Source organism: Rhododendron vialii, chromosome 8a (genome assembly GCF_030253575.1).
Source record: "Rhododendron vialii isolate Sample 1 chromosome 8a, ASM3025357v1".
Classification (NCBI taxonomy): domain Eukaryota; kingdom Viridiplantae; phylum Streptophyta; class Magnoliopsida; order Ericales; family Ericaceae; genus Rhododendron; species Rhododendron vialii.
Window position 1 is genome coordinate 32,334,221 of NC_080564.1, and position 24,027 is coordinate 32,358,247.

At 39.8% G+C, this 24,027-nt stretch overlaps 4 protein-coding genes across 6 annotated transcripts; 3 read left to right on the forward strand and 1 right to left on the reverse strand.

Moving 5' to 3' along the window:
• The first annotated feature begins 1,008 nt into the window (after positions 1-1,008).
• LOC131335425 (embryo-specific protein ATS3A-like) lies at positions 1,009-3,088 on the forward strand. The gene is made up of 3 exons (XM_058370759.1): positions 1,009-1,402; positions 1,575-1,685; positions 2,653-3,088. Exons 1-3 carry the CDS (start codon positions 1,286-1,288, stop codon positions 2,989-2,991), a joined length of 567 nt encoding a protein of 188 aa, XP_058226742.1. The 5' UTR covers positions 1,009-1,285; the 3' UTR covers positions 2,992-3,088.
• Positions 3,089-4,405: 1,317 nt separating this feature from the next.
• LOC131335424 (large ribosomal subunit protein uL30y-like) lies at positions 4,406-7,456 on the reverse strand. 3 transcript variants are annotated; one of them, XM_058370756.1, is made up of 7 exons: positions 7,307-7,456; positions 6,614-6,805; positions 6,399-6,496; positions 6,171-6,228; positions 5,138-5,217; positions 4,948-5,050; positions 4,406-4,864 (listed from the first exon to the last, which is right to left on the reverse strand). In XM_058370756.1, exons 2-7 carry the CDS (start codon positions 6,794-6,796, stop codon positions 4,649-4,651), a joined length of 738 nt encoding a protein of 245 aa, XP_058226739.1. In that variant the 5' UTR covers positions 6,797-6,805; positions 7,307-7,456; the 3' UTR covers positions 4,406-4,648. The 3 variants fall into 3 exon arrangements, with proteins under 3 accessions (XP_058226739.1, XP_058226740.1, XP_058226741.1); XM_058370757.1 differs by having other exon boundaries at positions 6,614-6,802; positions 7,307-7,451; XM_058370758.1 differs by lacking the exon at positions 7,307-7,456 and adding an exon at positions 7,132-7,267.
• A 2,947-nt stretch (positions 7,457-10,403) lies between these two features.
• On the forward strand, positions 10,404-13,016 carry LOC131335426 (embryo-specific protein ATS3A-like). The gene is made up of 3 exons (XM_058370761.1): positions 10,404-11,047; positions 12,033-12,140; positions 12,576-13,016. The coding sequence occupies exons 1-3, from the start codon at positions 10,853-10,855 to the stop codon at positions 12,834-12,836; spliced, it is 564 nt and encodes a 187-aa protein (XP_058226744.1). The 5' UTR covers positions 10,404-10,852; the 3' UTR covers positions 12,837-13,016.
• A 1,976-nt stretch (positions 13,017-14,992) lies between these two features.
• LOC131335421 (DEAD-box ATP-dependent RNA helicase 15) lies at positions 14,993-22,740 on the forward strand. Its single transcript, XM_058370753.1, has 12 exons — positions 14,993-15,188; positions 15,298-15,417; positions 17,061-17,161; positions 17,746-17,918; positions 18,083-18,314; positions 18,436-18,554; positions 19,578-19,634; positions 19,721-19,905; positions 21,379-21,523; positions 21,741-21,824; positions 21,912-21,975; positions 22,414-22,740. Exons 2-12 carry the CDS (start codon positions 15,302-15,304, stop codon positions 22,422-22,424), a joined length of 1,287 nt encoding a protein of 428 aa, XP_058226736.1. The 5' UTR covers positions 14,993-15,188; positions 15,298-15,301; the 3' UTR covers positions 22,425-22,740.
• Positions 22,741-24,027: the final 1,287 nt, after the last annotated feature.

The following is a 24,027-nucleotide window of genomic DNA, read 5'->3' on the forward strand; positions in this document are numbered from 1 at the left end:
ATGAGACAACCTAAATTGTCTGGGAATGTTTTTTTTATTTATTTATCCAAAATTCACTTCATTAATGCCAAGCGGCACTTACAGTGAATCCATCCGAATACAATAAAAAAGAATTTACAAACTACCTATCACAAAAAAATATACTACATGAAAACATAAGGACAAAGAAACTAGTTAGTGTCTAGATTCTATGCCGAGCCAAAGCTCAATCCATCCGGCTCAAGCAAGAATCACAAGAACCAAGGGGAGGTTTTAGGGTCTGGTCACGTGGAGTAGAAATCTGTCCACTAAGTCGCCTCGGGCAGGCGTTGAATCCCAAACAAAGACAGCAATCAAGCTCCGATGGAAACAAACTGAAATCTTGTATTCCTACCCTCGCCTCGCCCTCCATCGAGGAGGGCCTCTTCATCTTTGGCATTCGATGTTTTTGGAGTCCTCTTCATCTTTGGCATTCAATGTTTTTGGAGTCGAACATTCAATTGCTTCGATTTGCATTATCCAGAGGATGCCTTACATAGTATCAAATAAACCTATCAAAAGGGCTCAAACTTCATTCTTGGATAAGTGCAGAGCTCTTGAAACGCACACTATAATAAGAGGTAAACATTCTCGGGTTCTTGGAGGAGTTCCTAGCGCTTTTCAGCTTGTTTTGTGCAAGCCTTCAAAACAAACAAAACACAAAAAATTAAAATGAATATTCACACAAAAAAATACCAAAGCAACCACAAAAAGCAGCTACATCTCAAAATAGTGCATCTTGTGTACACATTTTGAGATCAAGCCGCAAGATAAAAATTTCTTGTGAATCTCCTAATCCCGGCATAGATTGCCGGTGTCTTATGTATGATCGAACCTGACATGAAAATAGTCGAGATGCACGTAAGGTGGCCCAGACACTCGTGACCGTGAAAAAAAAAAAAGATTCTTCACTGGTAGGTGAATCGTGATCACGTGGCTCACATGGAACAGGGTTAAAAAATGAAATTTGTCCATTTTCAGATGAATGACAATGAAGCCCTTTCCACATCTCTCTCTCTACAATAAAAGTTTATAAACCAAGTTAAAAATGTTTCCAGGAAATTAATCAAATTAAAAGACTTTACTTACCCTTTTTGTCGGGCAGCTCATTATACGGTTTGATTAATTTGTCTTTCGAAAACAGAAGATTCGTTTGACGTGTATTTTACGTACATTTTACCAAAACGAAAAAGCAGAGACGTGTTGGAAACACACAAATTCGATCTCTCTTTTGTGAATTTGTCAACGAGGGCTTTTGGAGAAGAAGATGACCAAAGCAGTGTCCTTTGTGATCTTCTTCGCCCTAATCTTCGTCACCTCCCATGCCCAATCGATCATTTTTAACCCCCAGCCTCTACCATCCTTCAAGATCAACGATACCCAGGTACCAAAATCCCCTATTAAAACACCAAACTCTCTCTCTCTCTCTCTCTCTCTCTCATAGTTACTTACATAGTTACTTACATGTTTTCTTGTGTTTTAAATCAGTTTTATGTGGGTATGTGTATGTGCTTGAAATCCCTTTTTCTTTTTCCTTTTTTGAATTGTTTTTGCAGAGTGTTGCTGCGAGTTGTTCTTACACGGCGACCATAAGGACGAGCTGTTCTTCACCCACATACACTCGGGATCAGATCAGTCTTTCTTTTGGAGATGCTTACGGCAATCAGGTTTGTCTGCGCAAATCATTACAGATTTCGAATCTAGTATATGTAGCTGTTTTTCTGCATGTACGATTTAGGAGAAATTGGGTATTTGCTACCAAGTTCAATCGCAGTAATTCATCTCGAATATCAATGGTCCAGATTTGTGAAAGATTCCTACTGGTATTATAATTTCAGCAAACTGGTCAATTGAAAACACTTTTCGATGGCTGGGATTACACGAACTTCCCTCTGCAGTCCACTTTTAGACTTTAGAGAAGCCCGATTCTTTTATTTTCGAGAGATACATGGACACTGTATGCCCAATTGCCTATCTTGGAAGAAGTGCACAAAACCAATTTGATTTTTGTAGGATAATTAGGCATTAACACAATTTATATTTGTGAACAAGTGGTTTTTGATTACCCACAATAATCAAGTAATTTCTCTTCTTCTTTGCAAAGATGCAAAGATACGGCACTATTTTTCAAGCAGCTTGAATAGGGTGGTGGTGTTGAACAGTCTGCAAAACCTGTTTAAGAGCAATTATAAGCATAGTTCAACGAAAAAGAATAGTTTGGAGCTTGGTGATGTCAACTTACAATTAACCATTCAAAGAAAAATAATCTCTTGGCGACTGCATTTGAAGACTCATCCTTTGATGATAGCACAGGGTTGTGGCTTAATTTGAAGTGATAGTATCATGTTCGGAAGAAAATATAATCACCATATATACATTGTTTTGGCTATTTCTATCGCATCATTGAATATCGATTGGTGCTTATACAGATTAGAAAAATAGTCTCATGGAGACTGCATTTTAATGTCACATTCAACTCAGCATATTTGATGATACATACGGGGTTCGTGAAACAATTTAATTAGTGTTTTCATGATACGAAAATCTGGTACTAAAATCACCTAGCATCACTGTCGTTAACTTATGTTGATTCTCTGCAAATTTGCAATTATCTTGGTGATTTTTGGTAATTAGGTATATGCACCGAGGCTAGATGATCCATCTACAGGCACGTTTGAGCGGTGCTCTGTAGACACATATCAGATAACCGGGCCATGTCTGCATCAGGTCTGTTACTTGTATCTGTACAGGAGCGGATACGATGGTTGGAAACCAGAGTCGGTGCAGGTCTATGGGTATTATACCGGAGCTGTTACCTTCTACTATAACACTCACATACCCAATAATGTTTGGTACGGGTTCAACTACTGCAGTGGTGCTTCCACCCCCAAACCGGCGGTGAAGTGGTTTGGGCATGTGTTTCAGGTGGTGTTTTGTTTCCAGTGTTGGAAAGGTCTGTTTGGTTCAATGTGATGATAAAATGTTCCAATCCAGTAGGTTTTTTGCTTGTATTTGATGGTCAATAAGAGTGGGACTCCAATTTTATGAAGCAATTTTTCGTGTGTTTTTATGTCTTTTGCTAGAAGTAATGTAAATTACTTCTCCATCGCATTTTGTTTGTCCATTATTCTTTTGTATCTTTTGTGTCTATTGCCTATATCTGTCTATCTATAATATTTTTCATGATTTCGACAACTTTGTATTAAAACAAATTGAAATTTATTAAATAAGATACATATTGCATAACAGGGCGCTTCTAATAAGGGCGCCCTTATTTTTGTTATTTGCGGACTTTTGTTGTCGGCCGTTGGATCGTAATTTCAATGGTCCAGATCTGCTGAAGGTTTATGACCGGTCACAATTTTTTTCCTGAAAAGTTTCATTAAAATCTGGACTATCGAAATCACGATTCAACGGCTGCCAGCGACGTCCGCATTTAATTGTAATAAGGGCGCCCTCATTAGAAGCGCCCTGTATTGCATAATTTTTAAGATTCACATTGAAAGATATAGACAATAAACATAAAAGAGAAATGAAATAATGAACAAATAAAATGGAATGGAGGGAGTATTTCACTAGATTGCTATACAAAAGAATGTTTGATATGGGTTTCACTATTTCAGTAATTTGATTTCATATTTTGCATGATGGAAGATAGCTAGTCTTTGGTGAGTCAATTCTATTAGCAACCAAAAGAAGAGAGGGCTTAAGAAATGGCATTAGCATAGACCTCGTACACCATAACAAACGCGTACACAATTGAGCAAAAGGCATAAAATTGATTGTGTGAGCTTACAAATTGCATTTCCATGTGTGGTACTAGTGTATTCTTATGCGGTCGTAGCATCGATAATTTAAATAAAAAAAAGATTAAAAGATAGGGATCAAAACCTAACTACTTGTCTTGTCAAAAAACAAAAAACTCAACCACTTGTTACTGTTGGACCCGGAGTATTATAGATTTGCTTACACAATGTCACTGCGACCACTCAATCAAAACAGACCTGCGGGTGCAATGTCCATTGTTATAAAAGACTTCAATGAAACCCTCCCTCGCATTCTAGGAGAGATGGTGGAAAAATGATCAAACAAATATATCGGGAAGGAGAATTGGGGTACCCATGACGCTTCAAGCAATTAGGTCGAGTGTGATCGGAGTGCGTGTGTGTGTGTGTGTTGCATGATTAGACCTGATCCTGAAGTGGTTACAGCTCTGGGGAGTGAAGTAGATAGGCTAGAAAAGGAAATCCAGGATATTCTACCTGGTATCCGTCAGGTTGATATTGAGGCCCACAATCCCATTAGTCCATCCCCATGATTTATAGATCATGCAATTGTGTATAGATCTCAGCACAAAAGCAAAAACAAATGGTCTCACTCCTAGATGTAGGTGATTGCATCAATTAGCAATATCAACCAGCAAGGGAAAATGAAGTTCTAGGATATTAAAACCCAAGACGAAATCTGAAATAAACTTGTCTAACACCAGCATGTAAAGACTCTTGACTAAGAAACAGAATACTCTGAAACTCAAATGCCAAAGAAACTCGAGTAAGATTCTTCCAAATGCCATCAAGAAGCACAATGAACCTCTAAACTTCAAAAAGCTAGATATCACCGAGGCAAAAATCTAGTTCATCCTCCTGATGAGCTCATTGATGTAATCTTCACGGTTTCCAGCATCGCCTCCTTCGACATAATGGTTCCTCTTCTTTTTTAGACCACCCAATGGAGCCTTGAGTTTGAATGGCCACAGGAAGTTATTAGCCTCCTTAAAATGTGGCCCAACTGTCAAGATCTCATGGATAAGGTCTTCAATACAGATAATCCCGTACTTCCCCAATGCCTGCGATAACAGTGGCATGTTGGTAAATACGATGATAGGGCTAAATTACTAGACACTACAACTAATACAAAACAAGCACAAACCTGTTCAATGATTGCATTATCAGTTAAAGCAATCCGCTGTTTATCTAGCTTTCCATAACCTCTCTTGTAAATGAGTTCCTTCACACTCTTCAGATTGGGGTACCTAAATACACGCGGTAAAAGCTTCATACAACACAGACACAGAATCCACAATCTCATTGTAATAAAGTAGAAAGAGTAAGAAACATACCCATAGGTCACATACGGCTCAACCCTATGGAGCATATTCACTGTTGCTTTGTTTACTTTAAGGAAGACACCATTGAAAATCTGCAGAAAGTAAATTCTGAGTATAAGAAAGATGTCTCGAGAAGAAGACAAGTAGGAAGAGACAAATTCCAAGCCTTGACCCATACAGTTGGAGAATATTACACGAAGTCACTAAGGGCTTATTTGTTTGTGGGATATGAGCCCAAAAGTCTGGCATTTGCTGCCTTGCATTTTGACGGGATAAAATATCTCAGCACACCCTTTATCCCACTGCCGCACAGGATATGAAAACCCATGGGATGGGGAGGATTCATATCCCCTCCTTCAGGTTGTGTAATGAAATGACTTAACTTACTTGCCATCGGTAGTACATAAAGCCACAATACAAGAAAAGATGTTTACAAACGGAGTGCTTGTCAGTTACAATCTATCAAGGATGGTACTTCTAAAACCTTGTCATACTCGTACCAATGCTGCACCGGGTCCAGATATTTGGCATGGTACCTCTAAATAAGTAACAGGTCCACGAAACACGTAATGAGATTCCCAATGGTGTTCGCCTTCATAGTACATTAGAGTCTAGACTCAGTTTAAGTTATTGAAGCAAACAAGTACCGGCAAGGTAAAAGAGTTTTTTTTTTTTATATAAGTACCGGCAAGGTAAAAGAGTTGCAAGAAACTTATTGCTCGTGTTGTGATTTGTCCCTCCCTAGATTGACAATTTTACCTTACATACCATAATATCAGATGCACCAAACAATAGTACCAATGCAAATCTAGACACAAAAGTATCACACTGAGGTAGTAGTGAGTACAACAATAACCCTAACAAAATGGTACCAGAGCCAACTGCCAATTCATTCTCATGGAGTACTAACCAAACTGAGAAAACTAAACTTTTCTTCAGGGAGGGGCACATATTTGCAAATACTAACACCAGAATGGGCAGAGCTCACTCAGCTCAGTACAGCTAAAGCATTATAGATAGAAAACAAAGAAAAATGTTGAGATACCTGTCTCAAACGCAAAAGCTGCAATATCTTCCTAGTCTTTGGATCCATAGCATTGATACTGAAAGTGGTAAAGCAAAGTAAGATGAGATGCCTTGTACTATCAAAAAAACACTCTTGGAACATCAAATTTCAGAAACACCCAGATAAGCATGCATTGCAGTACCACTAAGATTACATTTCCATTTTTCCAACATAAATTCCAATAACACCCAACAGTTTGATACCTACCCTCGGATACGAACAATGAACAGAAGCTTAGCTTCGGGCTTGACATAAAAACCCCCTTTCAATCTTGCCTCACGCTTCAACTGAACCAGCTCCTTTTGCTGCACAAGGGATAAAAAAATGAATTCCAACAATTAGATCGGAACTTGTTACATTTTAGCTGACAAATAACATAACAGGAAATCAAATGAGAAAGTGGCAAGTGCAAAGGCCGTTACCTGTTCCTCATACTCCTTGGTGTATAGTTTGGCTCTGTTAAAGATCAGCTTTCGGTTCTCAGCATTCTTCTTCTTCAAGGTTGCCAGCTCTTCCTTTTTCTTCAAAGCCCATTCCTCACTCCTCTTCTGTTTCTTCAACACTGACTCTGGAACCACAGGTGCCTTGGCTTGCGATTCGGCCATCTCTCTCTACTAACAAAATAACCAAATGCATAGTTGCATTACAATATCCAAACAAAGCAATGATACAAACACAATTTTAAAACACAACTACGTCAAGAGTCGTTCAATGCATGTGGGTCTACATACATTCAATGATTCCAGACACAGTCGTGTCTGGAGTTGTGTCCGGAAGGCGTGTTCCTAGACTTTTCCTATTCAGACATGATCAGACATATCCACTGAAACAAAACTCCATTACACAGAACTATTTTAATCACTTTTGAACTAATATCCTTCGGGTCATAAGAAATCTCCACAACAAGGCTAAAAATTTTCTCTTCAACTGTGGAACATACATTTCCTTGCGTTTTCTCAGACTACATATAAATGACAGCTCCCGTTCAACACGACTCTCCATGAAATTAAGGCGGCAATACACATATCAAGACTCATTGGATAACAAAAACAGAGAGATAGAGGGAGGCGACCACTGAGACGGAGAGAGAGAGAGAGAGAGAGAGAGAGGAATACCTGCTCGCGATACCGGCCGTTGCTGGACGATTACAGAGAAATCCCTAGATCGCGTAGAGATGGAATATATAGTGCGTAAATTACAAAGAAAACCCTAGAACTTGATATGTGTGACAAGTTACTCCCCCCAATATAGCAATGTAACCCTATGCATTACAACACCATGGATGCCTTTGGACTAAATTTTTTTTGAGTCTTTTTAATTTGAATTTGAAACAAATTATCTTCAAGTGGAAGACAAAAAATGTTTGGGTTAAAAGGTACTATTTTCGATTCAAAGGGCGTGGGTTTTGGACTCCTAAAAAATGCCAAGAAGTACCCAAAAGATTTAGCCCAAATAGTTTGTATTTTTTGACTCAGAAATACTGAAAATGTTCTAAAAAAGTTTGCTCAGAGGTTTTCTATGTCACGATCAAAGTTAAAGAAATCTCAGAATTCATAAGATGGGGCCATTTAGGATAATGATGATGTGTGAAACCAAGTTACAACCTGGAACGACCGAACGAGGAATTATTTATACATATGCTTATTTGTTAAAAATAGATCCAATAAATAGTATATAAGAAATTGCATAAGAACGAGGCTATACCCCTTTTTGCGTGACAATCTTTTTCTGTACTTATTGCATACCTCCAATAGATACATAAATAAATACAGCAAAATCCGATGACATGAAGAAAAAATAGCCAATGTGTATGTAATAAATAAATAAATAACTAAAAAAAAAAAACTTTGTACCCTTCTTTGTCTTCAAGCCATAGTGAGGATTCTATCGCTTCCACCAAAAAAAAAGGTCATAGTGAGGAGAAGTTTTTGGGCGTGGACGGTACCACACACGTGGTATCCTGTCAACGATTCAAACTATTCAAATGTGTTTTTGATAGTCCAAATTTTAAAGAGAAAAAAAAGGAGAGACAGCGGTGAGGTGAGGGGAGAAAGAGGGAATAAATATGCCCCGTCCAAAACATGTTTTGACGGTTGAGATTGCCGACGGATACCGTCACGTAGTACCCGCTTAACACCCAAAAAATTGTCCACATTAAGCAAATAAATATCGTTGCGATCAGAAAGGTGCCAAATGCCAATCAGTCAAAAACATCACGTACACACTACGCAAAACACTTCTACAATGCTCATCTAAGTTGGGCTTTCACACTGCATTTGCGTGTGTAGTCAGGTGAGTCCACGCACTCATGTGTATTTATGTGCGGTTGTAACATTGTTGACTCCCATTAAATTAAAGCATGATTATTAAAATCCCAAAAAGGAAGAAAAATGATTTTAGGGGAGTGATTTTGTCACTTCCCAACAAAGGCAGAAGCACGCATAGGCTAGGTTGGGCTGTAGCCCAAGTGTACTCCACAAAAACCAAAAGAACATAAATAATAATTTGTACGTAAATTTCAGTCCATATAAGTTTAGCCCAACTCACCATCGATCCCAACACACAGGCTAGGTTTGTTTTGTTGTAACTCTTTCTGTTACCACGTCAACTACGGAAAGAACATATTAGCATTTGAAAACTGATCTTCATAATAAAATGGAGGATAATTTTTTTGCCAATTCTATGATTATCTAAATTGAAAGAGAACTTGTTGAATATGTCGACTTAGATTTGATAATAGATGATTTTTACTCTAAACATCACAGGGTACAACTTTAATAATGTAAGTTTTTGTACTTTTTTTGTTTATTTTTGAACATTTACATATTTATGTACAAATTTGCCTCTTTTTGGTTCATATAAATAAATCGGAAAAGATATTTGCACCGATGGTTTCCGTAGGGAAACTGTACCGACGGCCACGCGTGGCCGTCTCCGGCCATCGAACGGCCGATCCGAGCGGTCCAAAATTTTTTTAAAAAAAAACCAAGGGGGTTTGCGCGGGAATCAACGGCATCCAAGGTGTGTAAGGTGCTTGATCCGAGCACCCTTTTTTCGTTTTTTTAAAAAAATTTGGACGGCTTGGATCGGCCGTCCGGTGGCCGTCGGTACGGTTTCCCTACGGAAACCGTCGGTGCAAATAGTAGTACTCTAAATAAATTTTGGGTAGCCCAAGGTGGAATAAATTTCTGGTTCTGCCCTTGCTCCCCAAATTTATTGAGTTCATTTTGGCACACCAGGGAGTGTCGTTAACAATTTTGGGAGTGATAAAATCACTCCCCTACTTCTATGGGCACTGATGGTAATAATTGTTGGTGTATCTAGGTGCATAGACCGGAGCACGAGGCCACTTTCAGATCTTGCACAAATGTTTTCGAACTATTCATTAATTTTAAAATATTTTTAGTAGACTCGTGAAAAATTATCTCGATCAGATAACTACATGTGCATGATTCAATATATCGTTTTCTAAAACCGACCATATGTACCATACAAAGACCAACGCGCAAGGCTACTTACGGGTCCGGCACAAATAACTCAAACCATTCATTAATTAAAAATAAAGGTTTGCATGTATGCGGGATCCAAAGGTGGCCCTACTTGCAGTTTGTGGTGCATTAATGTTTGAGTGTCTGTACCGGGTTGGAGGAAGAAGGAATTATGGATCCAATCCCTTCGAGGTACTAGATAGTCATTTCGGACTTGTTTTCGGGTCCTTTCCGAGCTTGTTTCAATAATCGAAAATGTTCATTATATAGAAATCGTCGAGATTTGTAGCCACGTCAAAAATTACATTTGTTGGATATCGTTTGAGATGTTTTCATAACACATTTATCTTCCAAAAATTGAATTAATCCAGTGTTATAATGTTTTTAAAACTAATTTTTTTCAAGATAATTGTGGCCCCGCAACATATTGAACTATCTCCGATAAACATAACTGTTAGAGTGACAATTGTTCTTGATGATGTCTAAAAAAAAAACATCTGCGACGATTGAAATGCGCCTGGAAAGGACCCGAAGATGGGTTGAACTGAAACTGTCTAATCCCTTTGAGGGCCCGGAGAGCATCCTATCTCGAGGAAGAAATATCCCAGAAAACATCAAAAAATAACGTGTGGACAAGTGAAAAGACATCTTTACCTTCCATAATTTGTCCCCGAGTTCATAATTGATCATGATTATAATATGCGGTATGTCACATGGGAATCGCGAATATATCCGGCTGTGGCTTTCCCTCCCATCGCTTCAGCTCATAGTTTACAGTTTTTTTCTTATTTATCTCCTTTAGTGTAGTTTTCCGCTCCCTGTGTCGAACTTTTCCGAACTTTTCCTATCTTATGTGGGTATTGCTTCGTTATACTTGGCGAGATCCTATCCATTCCGTACGGATAATCCAAAATATGAGAATCTTTCTTTCCAACGGAGGACCCCGAATTTTGGGTCTTTGTAGCTCTTTCAGATTTTTACGATGAGAACAATAATTCAGAATTAGCCAAGGCTTGGCTTGAGCCAAGTTGAAGAAGCCTAGGGGGCATTGACCAATTCCACACCAACCACATTCAAGATCAGATCATCACCCCAACTTCAATTATGTGGCTCAATTGACTGGCTGGATCCACAAGGACCACAACCAATTGAGTTTGTTTTGCTGGGGAAGAGATGAACAAAGCTACGTGCTCTGCCGTGCTCCTCTTAGCATTTTTCCTCGTCTCTTCGCAAGCCAGATCAATCCTGAGTCGAAAGCCCCAGCCTCTAGCATCCTTCAAGATCGACACTAACTCTACCCACCCTCTTACTGTCACCAGGATCAACAGTACTCTCACTGGCGCCACTCCCTCTGCTACCACCACCCAGGTATATGAATATTTTACCCAGATATGTTTGGTTACAGAGAAATGGAATGGGAAACATTTTCCTTCTCTTTTACGGTAGAAGGAAAAAAGGTGGGTTATTAAGTTATGTTGGTGTAGTGTACTTTTTGCGATTCAGCCGAAGGTCGGGGAGAAACTCTCTCTCCCTCTTCCCGAGGTCGCAACTTGCTTGCAGTAGTTGTTTTCGTGAACTGAATGCAGTGTGAAAGCACCGAAGACCTTCCGTGGTCAAATTTTGGGGTACCTGTGTATGAGGCGAGTTCAAACTCACCGGGTGTACCCACCGAAATCTGGGTACAGACGACCTCAAGTGGTGTAAAAGGGCATCTATGTCTGCTGCTCGCACCCTAGTGGGGATGTGGGAGATATTGTTCCCTTCATTTTAATGACTACCTCATTTTAGCGACTACCTCACAAGAGTACTTTTTTGTTGGGACTTGGCCCGACCCCCTAATTCGCACCCCTCACACAGCAACAACAAGCAAACATCAATCACAGCACACACACACAAGCTTGACACGAGAGATTTGAGGAAAAACTCCTTAATTGTATTATTCACATATCAAATACAATATACATGAAAAAATCTCATCGGCACGCTACAAACAGGCTGCCATCACTCCTCTCTCTCTCTCCCTCTCTCCGGTGCTCTCCGACAGTATCTCCGAGCCTTACTGAGGAGCCCGGGAGGAGCCTCACGCACACTCTCTCTGCTCTCTCTCTGTCTCACTAGAACACACCCCCACACTACCTTTGGCAGTCCAAACATAAAAGGGGAGAAAAGCCATGGGGTTTTATCCCCTACCCTCACACCTACATCACTTGGGTGTACCCAAACACTTTTTCTAGCTAGTAAAAAAGAAAATGCAGAAAGTTGCCCGGTTCACTTCCCTCCGGAAGGTGGAGGGGATTAGGCCTTCTGGAAACCCCCCTGTTTAATTTCGGGTTTTTTGTTAACTAATTTGCAGAAAGTTGGGAGCTGTACTTACACGGTGGTGTTTACAACAAGCTGCTCTTCACCCAGCTACACCAGAGACCGAATCAGTCTCGCGTTTGGCGATGCGTATGGCAGCCAGGTACCATTTCGCGAAAACCTGTCTTTTGGTTTGGAGGACCGTTACTAGATAGTACACTACTAATAATCTTGGCAATGGGGGAATTGAAGAATGTGGTAACTGCAAGACCTAGTGATCCATGCAAGTATGCAACTAAATTTAGAAGAAGAGAGAGAAAAAAACTAAGAGATGCTAGATTCTTAGGTGAGTATGCCATGCTACATTCATAGATTTATATATACAGATGTGTCTAGAATAGTGATTCATGTAAATTCCTCATCATTTGTGGAATCCACGTGCATCGGATGGTTCTAAACATATTTGTGTACGAATCAATATACACAGACTTCCCTTTCTTAGATTGCTTAGATCATCGGTTTTTAGATTACTTTCAAAACAAAACAAAAAAAAAGAGTTTTTAGATTTAGTAAAGGGTTCATTGATCATTGTTACTAGGTTTACGCATCGAGGCTAGACGATCTATCTTCAGGGGCATTCGAGGCGTGTTCTGTGGACACTTATGACATATCGGGGCCATGTACGTACGATGTTTGCTATTTGTACATATACAGGAGTGGATACGACGGTTGGAAGCTGAAATCGGTGGAGGTCTACGGTTACCATAGGAGGTCTATCTCCTTCTACTACAACACTTTCATACCAAGGGATGTTTGGTACGGGTTTGATTACTGCAACGGTGTTTCAGCCTTCACTTGACCATGAGAGTTGCAGGGGGGAGTGAATAAGTTCTTGTTTGAGTTAATTCGTTGCTTGTAATGAATAAGTTCTTGTTTTTGAGATTTCCCTAACTTTTTCCAGTTGTTCCAAGTATGTAAGACAAAAGATTGATTGGTTCCGATTGCAAAATGCATAGCGAAAGGTGGTTTTGTAATTCAACTCAGTGGCGAAGACATATGGGGACCAGTGTGGCGGAGACATATGGGTAGACTGGATGGTTTTGGGATTTGTTTTTTTGAATAAACATCTTAGAAGTAAAGTGAAAAATAAAACAAAGTGATAAACAAACAACGAAAAATAAGTAATGCGAAAAATATTTTACCTCCAAACAAGCAGAGTCTATAGTACAAAAGAGTAAAGTCATAAACAAAGTGGACAGTTTTATTTGTTCAGCACAATGTCTCTCAGAGGTCAATCAATTAAAATCAGTCACAGTATTTTGCTTAGACAACTGGGCAATGTAAAGGGTATCTGATCTCTCAAGTTCCCAACATTCAAGATTCAGAGGGTCGGTCCAAGGATACACTACCAGTCTACAAACTAAAATGGGATGCAATTATTTTACTTTAGTTATGTGGGTTTCGTTTTGAATTTCTTACTTGCCCTTTCTCAGGACAAAAGCAGATCAAAACTTGGAGAAAAGCTGATATTCAAATAAGCTTTTCAAGGGCGCGCACACACAAAAAAAACTAACTGCAAGTACGGCTAGCTAACTCTAGTAAAGATAACGTTCAAATCCAATTTGAAAGATACTGAGGCTCAACCCTTCAAACTCGAGTTCTCAACAAAAAATATACCCTCCAACCTCATATTGCCACTTAACTTGACAGATATCCGGTTTTTGAAGTACCAGCATGCGTGTATTGCCACTGCTCAAGCTCCGTCCATTATTGACAAAGGAAATCCAAATTAAGAATGAGTTTCCCCCACTTGGACATTTGGGTCGGGCTAACCTGATTTTATAATTAGGCTATCGTGTTCTAGGCTCTCGCTTCTCCCCCAAAACTTGTTTTCGGTTCTTTTGCTTAGCAGGTGTTATTCACAAGGCAATGAAAGTAAAACCAGTCTATACAGATGATGTAACGTCCGTTACATTCAGTTGTTATCAAAATTAGATTCTTACAAAACATGTAGCTTGAAGGTGGTAGAATGTTAAATCTAAAAGTAGTAAAACAAGGGTCTAAAAGTAGTTAAATAATCCTAACTTTTTATATTTCTCATTCCACATATAATAAAACTCGGACCGTTTCAAAAAAATTCAATAAAACTTGGGTTTGGACTACTCTATCCAAACTCCAAAGCAAGAGATCATTCAATGCCCTAGACATCTTTTTCATCAGCTTTTGTGTGAGGCCTAAACGTTAATGTGTGGTGCAATCGTGCATGGGTGGTCTTGGTAGCGCGGGGCACTAAATAAAATTTCTACCAAAGCCATTTCCAACAATTTGGGTTGATGTTCGAAATAATAGAAAACTTTTTTTTTGATAGAGCTCAATAGAGAAAAAGAATTCATGTAACCGACTTTAATTAATTAAAACATAAGGCTCGGTTTGGTTTAATAAAAAAAATATAAAAAAAAAACCTTTAATTCGGGTTAAGGGTCATCATCGGGCCGGGCCGGGCTGACCCAGCCCGCCAAGGCACTACCCAAGCCCGCCCACGGGCCGGGCCGATCGGGCTTTTTCTTTTTTCCGGGCCGGGCTACCTACTATAAATTGAAGCCCAAGCCCGGCCCACGGGCTAATCCAATTGCCGGGCTAGCGGGTCAAAAAATGGGCGGGCCACCGGGCGGGCTTAAATTTTTTTGGGCAAGGGAAAAAAGAAAGGATTTTGTGGGATTTGGGGCTACTGGGCGGGCCCGTGGGCGGGATTTTGGACGGTACCACGGGCGGGTTACCGGGCGGGCTCACGGGCCGGGCTAAATAAAAATTCATAGGCCCGAGCCCGCCCATGACAAACTATGGGGCGGGCCGGCCCTCCCGTTTCACGGGCTCAGACCGGATAAAAGCCCGATGGACCGGACGGACTTAAAACGGGCTGCGGGCCTTCGGGCCAAATGATGACCCTTAATTCGGGTTAAGAAGTTTCAACCTAAACCCGAATATTTGAATATAGTACGGAGTGGACACAGATTTGAGGCGGCCGAAGTTGAGATACACAAGGGTAGCGTTGTACTTATCCGCAAGCCCAACACTCACTCCCCGCTTGCCAGTTGCCCTAACCCTAGATCCAAGGGCCTCTCTCTCTCTCTCTCTCGTTTTTGTTTTTCGCAGACTCCTCCGCCTCAACCTCGCCTTGCTCCATCTCTCTCTCGTGCTCAACAAGCTTCAGGTATGCATAACAGCTCCACGAGCTTACTCTGCTCCATGCCTTTGGACTTCCTGAGCAAATTCAAGCCGCCTTAATCTACTGCTAACCCTAGCTAGTATCGAATTTGTAGGAACATGGGTGAAGTCAGGGACAACGAAGCTTACGAGGAAGAACTTCTCGACTACGAAGAGGAGGACGAGAAGGCCCCTGACTCCGTCAACAACAAGCCCTCTGGCGAATCCGCCAAGAAGTAATATTTTTTCCTTTTCTTTCACTTGTCTTTAGTATCCCAGTCTACTTGGTTTGAAAAGTGTGATCTTTTGGTGTTAAGAACCTAGAACGCGTTGACTTGATTGGTTTCTATCAGCTTTTGCTTTTGGAACGATATTTTATAGTTTACTGGAAATTGAATAGTTCGAGGCGCTTAATTCATTTGTTTTTCTTCTTGATGTTTAGTTTGCTTCTAGTAAAAGTGGTTTTGGTTGTTGGATTTTAATAAAAGTGATTCTGGGTGTTGTGGAAATCTAAGAAAGTAATGGAAGTTGTATTTACAGCTTTATGCAGATTAGTTTGTGAAAAATTCTTAGCGCGGCCCCATTGGTAGGTTAATGTGACTGTTGATTCTGTGTTTGTGCATGCACGCCATGGTCGAAGGAAGTGATATTTATTTCATTTGATCTTTAGTATTATCTGTTGACTTGGTTAGAACGTAGTGATTTTTTTGGTGTATGAGAAGTTAGAAGTAATGAGAACAACACCATTAGGCGCTAACTTGATTAGTATCTATTAGTCTTTGGTTTTGGAACGTTATTTTACAGTTTAATGGAAGCTGAATGTATTATTGATGTGCAAGTACTCAATTCTTTTTGTGTTTTTTCTTTCATGTTTAGTTTGTTTCTGTGTGTTGGGTTTTAGTATGAATGATTATGGGTGTTGAGGAAATCTAAGAAAATATGAAGTTTCAGTCACAGATTTACTTGGTATTAGTTTGTGAAAATGCTAACAACAACCCATTGGTCCATTAATGAAACCATTAGTTTTGTGGTTTCGCGCGCGCTTGTGGATGCGTGTGTACTCATGCCTTGTGCTTCTCTCTTGTTTATTTTAGAGACAACTGACGAATTAAAGCAATAGAGACTGAAATTTTGAAACATCTTATGTGGTCCTGGGTTCTGATTGCCAGTGTAACTCGCACCAAAATTGAGCGGGTAGTTGGTTCTTGGTTGTTGGTCATGGCTAGTATTGAATCAACTGTTTGGGGCTGCCCTTTAGTGGACATGCTGAGGTAGCATGCTCATAAATATCTTCATTATGGTCGCAGTTTGTTTTGGGGACCAGCTGTGCAGCAGGGACCATAGAGGCTACTTCCTCATCTGGCTCCATGCTTAGAAATTTATTTGTTATGGAGATCGGATTCTTGAACTGCTTTGCTGAATGAAACTATAAACTTCCATCTTTTCTACCAGAAAAGCTCTCTTAACATGAAATTAGCCACTTTGTAAATATGGTCGCCACTTGGTTAAATTTTACACTGTTATGCTTTGTTCGTATACACCGAACTAGGCATGATGACAGTATCTCCCCCCCTCCCCTTCTCTTTATATGTTGGTGTGGGATGGTCTAGTCATTAGTAGTCTATGTCTTAACTCTTATGACGTTAGAGAGTTTCAGATGAACATGGCCCATGCTATTGAGGCATTTTCTTGGATATTTGTATGTTTCTTACTTTATGCTGTTGACTATTTGCACCTTTTATGTGAGGTGTTTGTTACATGTCATTCTGTTGCATTATCAGTAGCTGCAGTATCTTGTGTTTCTTGTTTATAATATTTGGTCTTTTTCGCATGAATACGTCTTTATGTATCCTCATGTGGTACTTTTTTGTGTGTGTAGGGGTTATGTTGGAATTCACAGTTCGGGATTCAGAGATTTCCTGTTGAAACCGGAGCTTCTCCGAGCCATCGTAGATTCAGGATTTGAGCATCCGTCAGAAGGCAAAGTTCTATCTTCTAACTTCAACTTTCATTGAGTTTAGATTCATACTTACCTCTAAGACATCAACTTTCATTGACTTTTGAGCATCCGTGCTTTTTTGACATACAGTTGCTAACATGTATTTAAATATGTATGACGTAAGGCCCTTAGTGAGATAACCTATCATCAAAAGGTGTTGCAATATTTCTGTTTTAATGGCTGCGGTGTCTGCTGGGTACCTTACCTCAGAATCTCAGATATATGTGACTCTTTTTTGGGTATAGATCTTATTTTGTTTGCTCATTTTTTGCTCTTGCAATGGCAGATGCCTTGCTAAGCTTGTTTTTTTTTTCTTGCACCACGTGGGATGTCTTGTTTGGGTGTTCCACTGCTATTGTTCGTTTGCCACTCTGTCATGCTCATGCATTCTCTTCATTTCTTTTAACTTAGGTCTTATTTATTTTCAGGTAAACACTGCTTGCTTCTATACTCATGATTTGGGCCAGAAAACTGGTTTGGTAAACCTTTCCGTTAAAAGGATGTGGGAGGTCTTTAATACTTACTCAGGATTCGTCCACCACAATTTTGTTTGCTTCTTCATCAGTGCAACATGAATGCATCCCTCAAGCTATCTTAGGAATGGATGTCCTCTGTCAAGCAAAGTCGGGGATGGGGAAAACTGCTGTTTTCGTTCTATCTACTCTGCAGCAAATTGAACCTGTTGCTGGCCAAGTTGCTGCCCTTGTCCTTTGTCATACAAGAGAGCTGGCTTACCAGGTGGGTCTTGGGGACCTGGAAGTTTTATTTAATATACCGCTTGGTATAAGTTCCTCAGTGTTAGGTTTTCAGTACATGTGCATGCTTTTATTAGTTATTGGACTTTGTTGTTCCGATAATATGATTTTGTTTCTTAACTAACCATTTTGTGCTATTATTTACAGATCTGTCACGAATTTGAGAGGTTCAGTACGTATTTGCCTGATATTAAGGTTGCCGTCTTCTATGGTGGTGTCAACATTAAGGTTCACAAGGATTTACTGAAGAATGAATGCCCTCATATTGTTGTGGGAACGCCTGGAAGAATACTGGGTCTTGGAAGAGATAAGGACCTCGGCTTAAAGAATGTGAGGCATTTTATCCTTGATGAGTGTGACAAGATGCTCGAGTCACTCGGTAAGCTTCATTCCCTGGTCAAATGATTTCAAATTTTGGCGGACATTATTTTTCTTTTTTCGAACCTGTTTTAATTTTCTACTTAGAGATTGACGATTTGGGTTTGTTTTCTTATGAACAGATATGAGGAAAGATGTGCAGGAGATTTTTAAGATGACCCCTCATGATAAGCAAGTTATGATGTTTTCAGCTACCCTCAGCAAAGACATCCGCCCGGTTTGCAAGAAGTTTATGCAAGATGTAATATTCTGTCCATTATTCTGTAGTTTTGACGTTTCATTTATGGTAGATTAAGGACCCATCAATTTCTGTGGTTTTGGCAGTGGTTTCTGCAGATCAGTTGGGGAAAACAACCTCTTGCATCTTGTCATCTATCTTACTATTGTTTGTGGTCCTTGATGGCTATGCAACTATGTGGATTTTGTCCATATGGTTACCAAGTCATCAAAATATGGTGTGCATATGGCTTTAGTTTACTTGTGCAACATTTTTGAAGCTTATGAAGAAATAGCTTACTGTTGGCACATTGTGGACTTGGATCCTGGCGGTTAATATATAGTATCAAGGCGTCATGGTATATATACCTAAACCTGTATAACTGAATATTTGCTTCATCTATGAGTAGGACTTTTGTAACATTTATTATGGGAGTTAAAGAAAGGAAATGGATGGTATTTTATGATTGCTTTGTAGAACACTTGCCCCTAAATTTTTTCCTTCTTGTAACACTTCAGTTTTTAGTGAAATGAACAGGTATGCTGATTACACTACGTAGACTAGCTGGCAAAGAACCCTTGGTGTTCGTTACCATAGTCGGGATGTTTTTTCTTTTTCCACCTCCAAGAGTTGAGTCTAATGTCAACTGTTTCATGCTGGAGTGAAATGTTGATTATTGAAATAAGAAATGAGACCCTTTAGGTCAACTATGAGTTGATATGCAGTAAAAGATCTCTACATCAGTTGTAGTCCATATTTGATTCTTTCCTAGATTTTATGACAGTGGTTACTGGTAAACAGAATATATGATTTTTTTTGATCCGCAGAATGTACCATTTTAGATCATGGAGGAGGTGTTTGTTGCTTGCACATTAGAAAGGATGGGAACTAGAGTTAGGTGGTGTGTCCAAAAGTTTCTCTCTAACTTCTTGTGGCAGTGGATTCTATTAGCTTTTATTATTGCTCATTTATTTGTGTATGAAGTGCAGTGATTTCTCTTAGTTTAGGACTAGTTTTTAATGTCCCTTGTGATCTTTCTCCTTTCAGCCAATGGAAATTTACGTGGATGATGAGGCCAAATTGACTCTTCATGGTCTAGTACAGGTACTTCTGAAGTTTCTAGTAGAACCTAAATGATTTTTGTTGGCTTACATAGTAGGTACATACTGACAATTGATGTTTCTCATCAGCATTACATTAAATTGAGCGAGCTTGAGAAAAACCGCAAGCTGAATGACCTCCTTGATGCATTGGATTTCAACCAAGTTGTCATTTTTGTCAAAAGTGTCAACAGAGCAGCTGAACTGAACAAGTTACTTGTGGAGTGCAACTTTCCTTCTATTTGCATCCATTCTGGAATGTCTCAGGAAGAAAGGTATGTATTCGGTGGCTCTGGTTCAACTTGACTGTAAGAGGCAGGGTAAATTTTGCACCGACCTCCCCTGAGGTTTCCTTCAGGCCTTAACACGGACATTGACATCCTTGTACTTTAGTTATGGTTCAGATTACGCCACTCCTGATGTACTGTTGGAAAGATAGACAAAAGTTTCTGAGCTTAACATTTTAATGTAATTTATATCCACTTTTGCCCTTATTAAAAGTTGTATAGACAAATTTTTTTTTTTTGCCTTGTGTTCCACCACTGTTATTTCGTTTACTTGCATTTTCCCCTCTTCTACTCTGCATTATACCTGATCCTGATGACCTCAACTTCTGCAAGTGTATCTACTAAACTCGCGAAAGGGCTGAATATGCACCATATAGTTTGGCCCAACACTGGTGGGTATTGCAGTTCGCTGGGTTGAATAGTTTGCAGTTTGTTCCAATGATATGAATGGTTGTCTAGATCTTCATTACAATTGCAGTACACCACATCCTCACCCACACCCACACCCACACCCACACCCGTATGCATGTGTATATATTGACTTATTAAGTGATTTTGCAGTGGCAAAAAAATGAATTAATGATTCCCCCGTATAATTTGTGTTCATTAATTCCAACTATTTTCCATCTGCAAGCATTCATGGATCTCATCTCTGTGTGTGTGCGTGTACTCTATCTTAATGTGCATTCAGTTCACCATGTGTTTACATACTGAGTTTGGCTTAAAAATCAGCACAAGGGAAGAAAGATGAATTGATAGCCATCCAGCACAACCCCTCACCGCCTACCACCTCAACCGCTTCTCTACTGACGGCCACTGCCTTTTTTTAATTCTCTCTCTCTCACCCCCTCCTTTATTTGTGACCCTTTCTCCCACCGCCTACCTCAATTGCCTTCACAACTTCCACGACCACGAACACAAACGACTAGCCCAGCCATAGCCATCAGGCACTACCGCGGTCCGCAGCTCCTGGACCCCGACTCCACCCCCGTGCACTTGCTTCGAATCAAACCCATTTTGGGTTGTGAAATCAGTGACCTAAGTTTAGTAATGGAAATTCCTAATTTGGCTGTGAAAGCGGGTACAAATACAAAATTTGGGGATATCCTTGTCTATCTATTAGCGTAATTGGGGATGTCGATGTACAATTTTAGCTCTGAGCCGTTGAAACCTTGGGTTGAGGGTGTTCCCATGAAAGGGAGGCAGGTACGAGTGTTGCGATGGAGGGAGAGAGTTGTTTGGCCCCATGGAGTGGTGGTGACTGGTGGCTAAGAGATCCAATATGTGGGGACTTTTGCACACTTCTGGTGGGGTTTTGATGATGTGCTAATGTTTTTGTTTCACTTAAGGATTAAAATCCGAGTCAACTAGGGGTAATTTAGTGATATTCCGCTTTCCAGTAATGGTACTCCTTTAGGTCAAGGTTCCTTTGGTGACTAATGTTGAGGTTGCCCTTTTCAGGTTGACACGCTACAAGAGTTTCAAGGAGGGGCACAAAAGAATTCTTGTGGCGACTGATTTAGTTGGAAGAGGAATTGACATTGAACGAGTGAACATTGTTATCAACTATGACATGCCTGATTCTGCTGACACATACCTGCATCGTGTATGTCCCCCTTTTTTTTGGTATTTAAGATGTTTATTTTTATTGGAGTCATTTAGGGTGTAAGTACTTATTTTTCAAATATGGACTTATTTTTTGAATTAAAGGTGATGTATTGTAAGAGAATGACTTGTCTCGTAAAGCGGAAAATAAGTACTTAAAAAATAAGGACCGCAGCGGAACGGGTTATTGAACTGACTTTCCTTTGAATTCTTTGTAGGTTGGTAGAGCTGGTCGCTTTGGCACCAAGGGGCTTGCAATTACGTTTGTCGCTTCTGCATCCGACTCTGATGTTCTCAATCAGGTAATATATTTGATATCAGCTTTGTGGCAGAATGCTCCCCTTGTTGGTGCATTTAAGCAGTTAATTTATGTATCGTTGTTTCTACAGGTTCAGGAAAGGTTTGAGGTGGATATCAAGGAACTTCCAGAGCAAATTGACACTTCTACGTACAGTAAGAATATACTTCCTATTGACATTTTGAGGATGTTGCTCTATTCAAATGATTTTTCTGGTAGTTGGTGTGCAATTTAATATGCTTCGAGTTTCTGAATCTCGTGAGCATATATGTTAGTAAAATCTGAGTTTGGATTTGCCCATTGTGTGAATTAGATCCAACTCAAAGTAATCTATAAAGGTCCAACCTGAGAACAATGGGATAGCCAAGTTATAAGGCTTCCCCTTTACCAGGATTAGGTTTTGGGATTGATTCTCATTGTGGGTTCCATTCCTCACCTCGTAGATTAGGTTTCTTGTGTAGTTGCATTTACTAAAACAAAGGAAAAAGGTCCCTCCTGCAGTATTAGATAGTATTTCTCTCTGTTTTTATATGTAGTGCCATGTATGTGTTATGTTTTAGTATCTTTTTAACTCTTCTTTTTGTATCATGCAGTGCCATCTTGATCGAAATTTGTTTTGGTCGGCTTGGAGTAATTTTATCTGAGCATGGTTCAAATATCACGGGCTGAAAAGTTACTTGGGCGACCGCGCTGTTTTGATGTAGAGTACCGAAAGCAGCTGTAGAGCTAGTGTGGAGAGAGAGGGGGGAAGGCTGTTATCTTTTTGTTTTCCAGCATTCTAGCACGTTTGATTGTATTTTAAACTTGGAAGATGTAGGGATTTGGAAACTAGGACCATCTGAATATTTCATGTCATGCCGTAAAAACCTGGTGCCCTATCCATTTTATGTTCTCACATTGCATAAGTCATTTTTTCATCATCCTAGGAGTATTTTGAAGCAGTGCTTTTCATATTAGTTTCGCTTTGTTAATGTTTCCTTCGCATGCCTGGAGAATGTCTAAGCTTGTTTTCATTGTTCATCTCTTCGGTATGTTGCCCTCGATAGTACATATATCAATAAGAGATGCAGACTTTCTATGAGACTATCGAATCAGATTCACATGTTCAAGAGTTATAACTCTGAATGCAAGATTTTAGAAATTTTTGAAAGGTTCGTTTCAGGTGATCATATCATGGGTAATACAGCTGAAAGGAGATGCACGTTGCTGATGAGGCTATTGAGTCATGACAAATCTCTGGTGTATGCAGTACACTTGAAAAGTAGGCAATTCCCGGTCTAAGACCGGAATAGAATGAAGTATTTCATTGTTGGTTTTATACTTGAGATGAGAGAAATAGGTTCTGGGCAATTAGGAAAACTCAAAACTAGAAGACAAGTCCTTAGGCTGTGTTTGGTTGTCTGAAAGGGTTCATGAGAGGAAAAATCAAAATACAAGAAGCGAAGATATGAAGCTCATGATCCAAACATGTGGTACTAGTTTGCTTTCTATTATTGGCCCTCGGATCATTGATCAGGTTAAGCACAGACACCAACCGATGGCCATGAAATATGAAAAAATATGCATTGTTCTCATGGGCGTTCTCTGCCACACATCAGGATAAATTCCACAGTAAAACGCGTGTGCTACATGCAATAGATTACCGGGTACTCTTGGAGTGTTTTGACATGACTTACGTGCTGGATTTCCCCTGGTCTCCCAACAACTTGCAAAAGTATGTATGTGATGTCCTACCCGAAAAGTTCATTGCGACATTGTTTAATCAGAGTACCACGTGAAAATGCAACATAGTACTCCAAAAAGTGTTTTAACAATTACTCCATCCATATTAACATGTAATGTGAAAAGTCTTTGAAGAAAGCTAGCTCCCGGAGCACTCAATAATCCCTCTTTCAATCAGGGCGATACAACACTGAGCTTGATCACGTGTTGAATTGATTCTTGGAAGATGAATGAAGCAATTCAAAGAACAAGAACAAGGACTTCAGCCACCTATATACCAACTAGTGGTTAGGGCACACCCTCCGTGTGTGCAAGTTAAAATATTTCTAGAGTGGGAGTGTCGGTGGGTAATTTTTTTCCGGGGGTTGGGTGGGTCATGGGTGGTTGAGTTTTAGTGATTTTACTAGTTCGCTCTAATGTTAATCAAATCTTACGAGTTCGCTCTAATGTTAATCAAATCGGATGTAAAACTTGGTTTTTGATTA